Source organism: Diabrotica virgifera, chromosome 1 (assembly GCF_917563875.1).
Source record: "Diabrotica virgifera virgifera chromosome 1, PGI_DIABVI_V3a".
Taxonomy (NCBI): Eukaryota; Metazoa; Arthropoda; class Insecta; order Coleoptera; family Chrysomelidae; genus Diabrotica; species Diabrotica virgifera.
Genome location: NC_065443.1, coordinates 298,007,507 through 298,018,754, shown reverse-complemented (window position 1 = coordinate 298,018,754; position 11,248 = coordinate 298,007,507). Strand labels below are relative to the sequence as shown.

The 11,248-nt window shown below is 31.7% G+C and overlaps 1 protein-coding gene across 2 annotated transcripts in view; it reads left to right on the top strand.

The window, feature by feature from the left end:
* The first annotated feature begins 826 nt into the window (after nucleotides 1–826).
* Nucleotides 827–11,248, top strand: part of LOC126879167 (RNA cytidine acetyltransferase) — a 29,180-nt gene continuing 18,758 nt past the window's right edge. For both annotated transcript variants that reach the window (XM_050642184.1, XM_050642185.1), the window contains exons 1-3: nucleotides 827–995; nucleotides 1,048–1,735; nucleotides 8,432–8,733. In XM_050642184.1, the coding sequence (XP_050498141.1) occupies nucleotides 888–995; nucleotides 1,048–1,735; nucleotides 8,432–8,733 (1,098 nt within the window). In that variant the 5' untranslated portion in view covers nucleotides 827–887. The remainder of the gene's footprint in view (nucleotides 996–1,047; nucleotides 1,736–8,431; nucleotides 8,734–11,248) is intronic.

Below are 11,248 nucleotides of genomic sequence, written 5' to 3'. Positions count from 1 at the left end.
TTTTCCTTTTTCGTGATATTTCTCATTTTGTGAATTTTCTCGTTAGTCTACTCCTCCTGAGTTTCATTCTCGTCAGATGTCCATACCAGTGTAATTTGTCTCTTTATTATTTTGTTCATTCTTGGTTCCTGTTTGAAAGAAATTTGGCTTACTTCGGCCACATTATGCGTAATGATAAAACTGACTACTACAGTTGATTCTACAAGGCAAGATTGAGGGCAAGAGAGGCCATGGACGTAGACGTATATCCCGGCTGGCCAATCTTAGGAAGTGGACTGGTCTAATGTCAACTGATCTATTTCAAGCTGCTGTAAATAGAAAGATGGGTCAATGTGGTCGACAACATCTCCAAAAGATAGGCACCTTTAGAAGAAGAAGATGCCTTTTCTGCAAAGTTCAATTTTCACTAGTATGGTCGGTATCGTCAGTGCTATAGTAACAGTTTGTTCGATTTTTCATTCTGTTTGTTACTTGAGATCTTTTTCTTCATTGGGTAATTTTGGGTAAAGGAGATTTTCCGTTAATAAATAAATAAATTATACTTCTATAAAAAATCATATGCGGTAACTATACTGTTTCCAGTTGAGAATTTTTCGAAATCAGCAGCCAAAATACCTAAATGACCTAAAATAAAAAAGACTTGGGTGCACCCAGTGATATGGGAGACACTGGGTGCATCCGGTGCATCCATTGATATGGGAGAGGCCATTCTTGTGCACCCATCAGGCTACGGTAACGTAGCTGGCCTCTAGACTATATAGTAGAATTAACGTAATTGGTTGAAAATACTTTTGAAAAAGCTAACTTCACATAGTTTTCTTCTAACCTTATTTTAAAGAGAGGTTATTTTATGAGTGAACATTTTAAACGTTTTAAACATTAACAACATGGTTCGAAAAAAGATTGACAACAGACTTAGAGTTTTAATCGAAAATGGTGTTAAACTGGGCCACAGGACTTTATTTGCTATTGTGGGCGATAAAGGCAGAGATCAGGTAAGAACAAAATCTAGAAACATAGTCAACCATCCTAATATTTATATTTTAGGTAGTTATTTTGCACCACATGTTAGCCAAAGCAGAAGTTAAAGCTAGACCTTCAGTTCTATGGTGCTACAAAAAAGAGTTAGGATTCAGCAGTCACAGAAAAAAGAGAATGAAACAAGTACAACATAAGATACAAGCAGGAAAGTTAAATGTGAATGAAGATGATCCTTTTGAATTGTTTTTAGCTTCTACAAAGATAAGATTTTGTTATTATTCAGAGACGCATAAGATTCTTGGAAATACCTTTGGAATGTGTGTATTACAAGATTTCGAAGCGTTAACTCCAAATTTATTAGCTCGAACTATCGAAACAGTTGAAGGAGGCGGTTTAGTCGTTTTGTTACTAAGATCTGTTAACTCTCTGAAACAACTGTACACCATGAGCATGGATGTCCACCAAAGATTCAGAACTGAAGCACACCAGGATGTAGTATGTAGGTTTAATGAAAGATTCTTACTATCTTTAGCTTCTTGTAAAAGATGTCTAGTAGTGGATGATCAACTTACTGTTCTTCCTATTTCGTCACATAACCTACATGTTGCACCTGTAGAAAATGTACAGGAAGTTGATGAAAGTACTACTGAACTGAATGATTTGAAGGAGCAGTTACGGGATACTCAGCCTGTAGGAAATTTAGTAAATCTTTGTAAGACATTGGATCAGGGAAAAGCTTTGCTTAAATTTATAGGTAAGTTTGAAAAACCAATCATTTAAAAATAATAAAATGGCTAGGATATTTGAATGGTACAAGTGAAAAGCGAACAGTCCAAAAATGAAAAAAGCTGGTTTACCTTTCCGCACTTACGTGTTGCCATGTATTTTATGTTGACAAATCGTTAAGGGTTGTTTTTTAAATGAGTCCTTACGCATTAGGGACCTCTAAGGCATATGGGGAACCTCCTATATCGGTGCCTAGGGGCCACCATGGTGCTTAACATGTTAAACACAGTCCATTAAAAAATTTGTTATTCTGCTCTATCAGGTCATCTCAGCTGTGTTTATTAGTTGTTTTATCTACACGTTTAGTGAAGCAAGTTTATTAAGAGGTATTCAGTATTCTTCAGTTTTATTCATTTTTTTATTTATTATTAGACGGGAAACCCCCATTACAAAAAAAAATAATAGTACATTTTTGATTAAAGGCTATATCAAAACTAATCTAAATAGCATCCTATTAGAAAAAGCTTAAAAGATACATATAGGTACAAATATATCACATACAGAATGAACAAAAAGTTATTTAAATAATAAATCCATTAGGTACATAAGTTATCACTAATAAACTGGCACATATGTAATAGCAATATAACATTAACATATTTCCAAAAGAGTTCTCTTAAATGACTGAAAAGAGTTATTAAACACATCCAATCTATCTTCTCTATTCATAAACTCTAGGGATCGATTCATGAATGAGTGTCTACCATAATTTGTTGCATGAAAGCCAATAAAAAATAAGTTATTTTGTCGAAGCATTCTCTGTGGAACAGCAAATTTGATTTGTGAAAGAATTTCTGAACATGATATATTTCCATTCAATAGTTTGAAAACAAAGCAAATATCAAACATGGTTCTTCTCTTCTCTAATGTATCCAGTTTAAGATACCTTAAAATATGAGAATAGTAGTGGTCAGAAATCATATTCAGATTGAACATATAATCTGCCCTGTGATGGATGACCGAAGTTATCGTTAACGTAAAGTTATCCTGTAGTTATGTTATAACCATCGAATTGGTGTGATGTATCATACTTAACTTAACTATTTGCGTTATTTCTTGACAGTTCTTGAGTTATCTGGTCACTTTATAACGCGACGTTAAACCTCAAGTTATGAGATAACTCTGTAGTTATGCAAGGTTAGGTTCATCTTTTGACTTGTTTTTAGACAGAAATCAAGTGAATTTAGAAGCTAGTAATTTAATAATTAAGAATAGAAGGGTAATACAATTTTAAAAATTATACAAAAATCAAATCGAGCGATATAAGTTGAAATTTTATTTTAAGTACCTACTGAGCTTTCTATCCAGAGTTGCCAGATGATATTTTATAAATCCCCCACTTAGAAACTGAAGTTCCCTGAAATTGAAGCTCAAATACCCCAAAGTCCCCAAATTTAAATTGTTGCCGCATTTTAATAAATTATTAGTCAAATGAAGAGAACAGTAAAGCAAAATTCATACTACAATATCAACGAGGGCCATGGAAATAATTCATAGTTCCTATCGTCTTCGATTATATGGGAGTATAATATACAGTTCTATGTACATTCGCAAATTTAATTTACCATGACCCCTTAAAATCATCCATAATTTTCCGCCCCCAAAAAATCCCACTACAATTTCTGCTTAGAAAAATTTCAATAGACGCTTTCAAATTAACCCAAAATTTTGGGAAAATACACCAATCTGGCAACCCTGTTTCTATCTACCGTTTGAAAGCAACTTAGAAACACCAAGGAACCCAAACAGCTGTTTGCTGTTCGGTCATCGGCAGTAGCCGACGACGGGTATGTTCGGAACAATCTCTCGCGCTCACTCCAACTTGTACTATTTGTACATAAGGTTCTCTTTGTTACTTCAAAATTTGTTCCTCAAAACTTCTTTCTAATATAACGTTGATGATATAACTATTTCATAACTGGGAGCGATACATCACACCAAATTTTACCTATACAGTTATGAGCACGTTATTCCTGAGAGTTATCTTAACTTTAACTCAAACGTTAAACTTAACTTCGGTCATCCATCACACGACTGAGTTATAATATCGTAGGAATTTATGTTGCACACTCTCCAGTAATGACTTATAGACATTATACTGAGGAGACCAGATAATTGACCCATATTCAAGCTGTGATCTGACCAACCCAACATATACTGTCTTCACTTCCTCCAAAGATAACCCTTTACAATTTCTTAGTGTAAAACCTAACATCCTGTTCGCTTTTACTGCTAGTTTATCTATATGATCACTAAAATTCAGTTTGGAGTCAAATAGTATACCCAAGTCTTTAGCTACCTCATTTATTTTAAGATTTTGCCCATTTATAGAATAGAATGATGGTATTCTATTTTTTTTCCTATGAAATGAAATCTGAAAGCATTTATCAATATTAAGGTCTAAGAGATTATGTTCACACCACTGAGAAAGACTATCCAGATCTTTTTGTAGTAAACTAATGTCAAGATCATTACGTATAGTTAAAAATAATTTGAGATCATCAGCAAACATGAGAAAGTCACAATACTTCAAGACCTTTTTGAGGTCATTAACAAACAGATTAAATAACAAAGGAGAGCAGTGTCCCCCCTGAGGAACCCCTGGACATACCTCAATCACTCTAGATATAAAGTTACCGATTTTAACTACTAGCCTTCTATCGCACAAAAAACTACGCAACCATTCCACCAATCTATCAGAGAAACCTATATTTCTCAGCTTCTCAACCAATAACAAGTGATTGACCTTATCAAATGCCTTGGAGAAGTCAGTATACACAGCATCAACTTGATACCCCCTCTCCAAGGCATCCAACAACCTACCATGGTATAGAAGCAAGTTGGTCATTGTGGAATGACCTCCTCTAAAACCATGCTGTTCATCAATAATGATGTGTTTGCAATGCCAGTTCAAATAACTATACATGAGACTATCAAATAATTTTGGGATAGATGATTGTATGGATACACTACGATTTTAAGAATCTTTTTTGAAAGTTTTGGTGTGGTACATTTTTGTCCCTGAAGTTCTCCAAAAAGAAATTTTCTTTTCCTATTCGGCAATAGGGAACTTGCACATTTTTTTTTGTTACATAATAATGTTCAGTTTTGTTTAAAAATGAGATTTCCAAAATTTCACGCTTCAAAAACTCGTAATAACTTAGAAATATATATTTAAAGTCTTCTGCGGTATAAAATAGTTCATACGATCCATGACGTCACATAGTTTTACATTAGTTATTATTATGGTTATATTTCGCTGTGTCTAGGTACACTCTAACGTGTACGCAAATAAAAAAGTTAGGTACATGCGAATTAAACTTGGTCAAGCCAGTGACTTCATTATTTAACGTGCGCAGTGACTGTATATTTTGGTACATGCTATTTTGATATGTTTAGTGTTTCTTTGATAGAAAAATACTTGTTAAGGGAAGGGAAGCAGAACTATTTAGATGTTTCAAACTTAATTGTAATAAATCAATGTATATATAAAAGTATATATTTAGGTTAGCAAAATAAATATATGTATTTAGTTGATATGACACATACAAAATATTGCTAAAATAAGTTTTATACGTAAGTTAATTATTATAATCAACTATTCTAAATGGGAAATAAGCCACAATTTAACTAAAAAAATGATTTTATTAACGTTTTGACGTCCAAATCGGATGTCATAGTCAAAATACAAAAATTAGTCAGATTAAATAAATTATTAGAAAAATTTTTTACTAAGCAACACCATTTTTGTTTAATTTAATAATATTTTGTATTTTGACAACGACATCCGATTTAGACGTCGAAAATAGTTCCCATTTAGAATAGTTGATTACAAAAATGCCACAAGAATAATAGCTTCAGAACAAGTTAATTATTATTGTGAAAGCTTTAGGTCTTCCTTTTATTTTAATCTTTTACGGTAATACATACTATTTCATTTATAACTAAAAAAAATATATATTAATTTATAGTCTCTTATCTTTTTCGTACTGTTTTAAAATGTTCTTAAACTCAATAAAAGAACTAAATAATTGTCCACACTCTGTAGTTAATTTAAAAACAAACACTAAACAAATAAAAAATAAGAAATCACTGACACTCTAACTTTTTTATTTGCGTACACGGTAACGTATACCTAGACACAACCTTATATTTAGGTATATTCTTCTTCTCCTTCTTTAGTTTATTGGCCTCCACCTACTTGGGTATTTGGCAAGCTCATCGTCGTGGAATAAGTAAAAAATATTTATATTCTAATGACATTTATTGTATGTCATTGTAATAATATATACCAGTTTGTTAAAATTGTAGTTTTATACTGTTTTTGAAGGAAAGGAACGAAGGTTTACTATTGAAAATAAAACCATTTTGTAAAAGTACGAATTTTTCTATGAATAATTCAAGCGATCAAAAACACTTGTAACGTCACATAAATGTATTTTCTACTGACGTTTATAACGTCTAATTTAAAATTCTGTTTACTTTATTGGAAAAATGTAAATGTAAAACCAAGTGACGTCACGAAGCGTTTTGGACCACCTGTTTTAATTTGAATTTTTAATCGTCTTTAGGGGCCAAACGAAAGACAAACAAAACTTTTTTTATCTTTGATACATGTTTTAAATTATGTTGTGTTGTGATTTATAACATTTTTTTTTCGAATTTAAAAATTTATGCAAGTTCCCTATTAAAACATTTAATGATCTTTGAAACAAAATGCAAAACCACAGATTACAGGGATCACATATCGTCATTAGTAAAAGATCAATGGAAGAACCGGAAGGGGAAATCAAAGGTACTGAAACTTCACAAATCCAATCAGTTCTACCAAACGCTTATAATACCTTTGCCCAAAGAAAAGTGTGCTGATCTAAAAGTTCTTGAAATTCTGTGAAGAAGAGGTATCTAAAGAGTACTAGAGCCAAGTGGTTTCTGCTATTCAGCCTGAGTTACCTCCTGAGCCTGTTGATGTTCCTGACAAATCAAAGCGATTGTTAGAAATCAGACTAACTTTAGCCAGTAGTCTTTTGCTTGGTTTGTTCTTTTGAACAATAGATCAAAAAAATGTTTTGATTGTAACTTGAAAATGATGAGATACAGTAATGAAAAACAAAAATAAAATTGGTATCTAAAAGAACCGTACATTTTTGTAAGGTAGCTTTATTTCATATCTCTTATCAATTTCGAGGTACATGGAGAAAAAGGAAGATTTCTAAGATTTAAAAATGCGCGCTATAGTACAAGGTATTGTAGAAATAAAACGATGCATTTAAATTCTGGTGCATAAGGGGTTAAATATACTTCTCATTTTTTCTTAAAATACATTAGTCATCAATTTTTTTGCAGCATATCTCGCTTAGTTTTAATGTAATGGAGATTTAATATTGCTCATTTTAAAGGACTTTTCCACCACTACAAAAAGTATTGGTAGCATTATTCACCTATAATCAACTGTTTCTCTGTTATTTCAAGTTGAATACACTGATTGGAGCATGCACCAAAAAACAAACTCTTCACCCACCATATTTCTATTTGTATTAAAACTACAAGATTTATGAAGGAACTAATCTCTTTGTTTTTTTATGAGCTACAAAAATATTTTATACAGTTTTTTTAGTTAGATGCATAGTTTTAGTTATTCGCAAAAAACCGCCCAAAAAGTTGGTCATTTTTCAATGAAAATGGCCAATTTTCAACCACGAATCACTCAAAAAGTATTGAGTTTTCAAAAAAAAATATAGAACAATTTTTGCTTAGAATTAGGTTCTCTAACCACTTCTGTGGTTATTTTAACAAAAATATTTTCCACCCACTTGATGTGGTGAGAACCGCCCCCAAGATAAGAGCGCCATAGTATGTATTGTAGACTTTGTTTCTTGAGCTATTCCCTACTTACTGTGAAAATATCAAGTAAGTAAATCAATGTAGTAGGATATAATTTGGAGCCAAATATCCTCATTGACTGCCCTATGTCTGGCATAGACCATTATAGGGAAATATTGTTCTGTAGCTATTTTCTTGCGACATGGTAATGCAATTTACTATTATTATTGAGAATAAGCCACAATTTTACTTTAAAATACAGTAGACTCGCAATTATCCGAGTTAATTGGGACTGTGACTACCTCAGATACGGAAAAACTCGGTTAACACTGAGCTTGGTTATATTGATAGAAAAACACGTAAATGACCATAACTGTGGATATTTTAATGACAAAACTGATACAGTACTGTCTATAAAAGATAAAAACATTTGCCTTATCAATACTACTGTTTAAAAATGTCTGATTAATTTTTTGCGTAAGCTTCATTCCTCTTTTTGAGGCGACGATGTTGCGCCAAGGTTGAAAGTTGTAACTCACCAGTTATGACTTTTGCCTCGGATAACCTAGACTCAGATAATCGCGAGTCTACTGTAATTTTTTGTTTATATTTTGATTTCCACTTCAGTTTATTTTATGTTTTGATTTCTACTTCTGAAATCGTTTTGAAATCAAAATACAAAACATTAATAAATTGATTCATGTTTTGTATTTTGAGAACTAAACTTTTCTTTGAAATTATTTCAAATTTTGAGATAATTTCAAAGTAAAATTGTGGCTTATTCCCAATAAAAATAGTAAATTGCATTACAGGGAAAGGAATTAATATATATTTTTTTCAGAATCTATTTCCGAGAAAACTTTGAGGTCCACAGTATCACTTACAGCATCTAGAGGAAGAGGAAAATCTGCAGCTCTGGGTCTGGCAGTTTCAGCAGCAGTAGCTTTCGGATACTCCAACATATTTGTAACTAGTCCAAGCCCTGAGAATTTGAACACATTTTTCGAGTTTGTGTTCAAAGGTTTTGATGCCTTGGAGTATCAAGAACACATTGACTATGGGCTTGTTCAGAGTACCAACCCCGAATTTAATAAGGCTATTATTAGGGTAAACGTGTTTAGGGACCATAGGCAAACAATTCAGGTAATTTTCACTAGATGTAGTAAACCTAAGACCTCACATCATTTTTTCTTGACAGGTATCTTTCTAAACAAATGAAATCTCAGTAGTTCATTTTAAGCTCTTTGAATTTGTAAGAAACATGTCATTGCAATAAATTATTACAATGTTTTAAATAAAAGTTATTGCAAGAAATGAAAAAACAAGTTTTAAAAATAAAACATAGTGCAACCTTAGTATAACAACCTTCAATACAGTTGAGTCCAGGGTTCTTTACCTGTGTCATTAATGCCTGGCAAGATAAAACACATACTTTTTATCTAACATCATTGTCTTTCACGCATGAAATTAAAGACAAACATAGAGATACCTCCCGTTATTAAGTAGAGACACATGGTATTTTTATAAGTGCTCTACACTCTACATCGAAAAGAGATAGGTACAAAAAAGCCGCTTGTGGACGTTTTCAAATTTTAAGTATAATTTGTGACGTTTCTGGTTTGTTTACTTGTTACTGTCAGTTTGTTGGATTTTTTGTTGTTTTCCTGTCCTGTTTTTGCATTTAGAAGTTATTTACATTAAACAAAATCGTTGTTTTCACAACTAATTTTATTCTGGAGTTTGAAATTTTATGGTAAGTGTATTTTATTTTACCATGAATTTAAGTACATACAAAGTTCACCTCATTCACAGTTAAGGAATGGTTTTTTTTAAGTTTCCGTAAAAGTGAAATAAATAACAAAAAGAAAATATTTTATTTTCAAATTTTTATTCTAACAAATTATTATTATCACTAATGATATTAAAAGAATTTATTGAGCTACTTCAAATGCAGCTGTAATTCTGCACCAAAATTTTAAGTTCTATTTATTTGATAACCTCAAATTTTATAATATAATCCATGATCGTAGCAGTACCCACTTTCTGTCACTTGCTGTTGCGTGGAATAGATTTCCGACTAATTTCGTATGCTTTAAGTGATGACGCACGGGTAAACAATCATGGACTCATCCATATAACGGTTTCTCTGATTTACCAAATTTTTGAAATTGCCTAGAACTGACTGTAAGAGCTAATGCAAAATATACCTTTACATTATGAATGCATTGGTCAAAAACCTTTTTATAACAAATTTTCAACCATTGCAAAATATAAATTAATAAAAAGTATTATTTACCCCAATTTAATAGATTTTGTTAACTTATAACGTTTATGTACAGTCGGAAAAATGAAAGAATACCCATAAACGATCATATCAAGCACATATTTTGGATTTGCTGCCTTTTTCTATAAATAACAAACGAGAGAGATAGATTATTAAGTATTGTCTACTAAGCAAAAGCGTTATCCAAGACATACGCAGTTACATATTTATAATTGACAACAGAGTGAGACAGTGATACAATTGTTCAACGTAGTTATATTAATTTAGTAAAAAATTTAAACTCACACTTGACTATTTCTGTACTTCTAATGTCATTCTTAGAAAAACATTCAACATCAGTAGAGATAATGATTGTATAAACTACTGTTCGAGTAATCGTGCTGGTCAACTATAATCTGTCAGATTCAATTTCTGTCACTTTGACAGTGAAACTGGGTTAGGTTCGGTAGAGTTTATAAATTTTAATAATCAGTCGTATTTACTTGAATAAACTCGGTTCTTTTAAAAGATATTTTGATATTATATTGTATTTTTGGTTTGGTAAGTATTTATTTAATTAAAATAAGTCAATAAAATTTGTAAGTAATCATGTGTCAATATGGTTAACTTCTGTCTATGAGTTTGTCAAACGTGTACACATTACTCTGACTTTTCAATCATAGTGTATAAAATTACAGATTAGTATATTTTTACGAATATACATTTATTTGCAGATAACATCTGGAAAATGATCTGAATTCATTAAGTTTACTTTCATTTAAGTCACTTAATGCAACTGACATAAACGACATTTTCTAAATTCCTGTTACTATTTACGTCCGGCAACTTTAACATGGAGAAATTCATAATACTATATTTGCTAACTCATTATTTTTGTATTATTAATCTATATCAAATAATTAATTACGGTAGTAAAAGTAACATTTATGACCAATAAATATATAGGTATTATCTTCTTCTTAAAGTTCCATCTCCTAGCGGAAGTTGGATATCATAATGGCTATGGTCACTTTGTTGGCTGCTGCTCTGAAATGAACTACAGTTAAACCATTCTCTAAGGTTCCTCAGCCAGGAGATGCGTCTTCTTCCTATGCTTCTTTTTCCTTGGATCCTTCCTTGCATAATAACTCTCAGCAGCTCATATTTCTCTCCTCTGGTAATGTGACCCAAATATTCTAGTTTTCTTGTTTTTATACTGTTCATAATTTCTAACTCCTTATTTAAACGTCGTAGCACTTCAACATTGGTAATCCTTTGAACCCACTGAATTTTCAACATTCTTCTGTAACACCACATTTCGAACGCTACTATTTTTCTTATATGTTGCCTTTTCAATGTCCAAGCTTCCATTCCGTATAGTAATATAGAAAATAT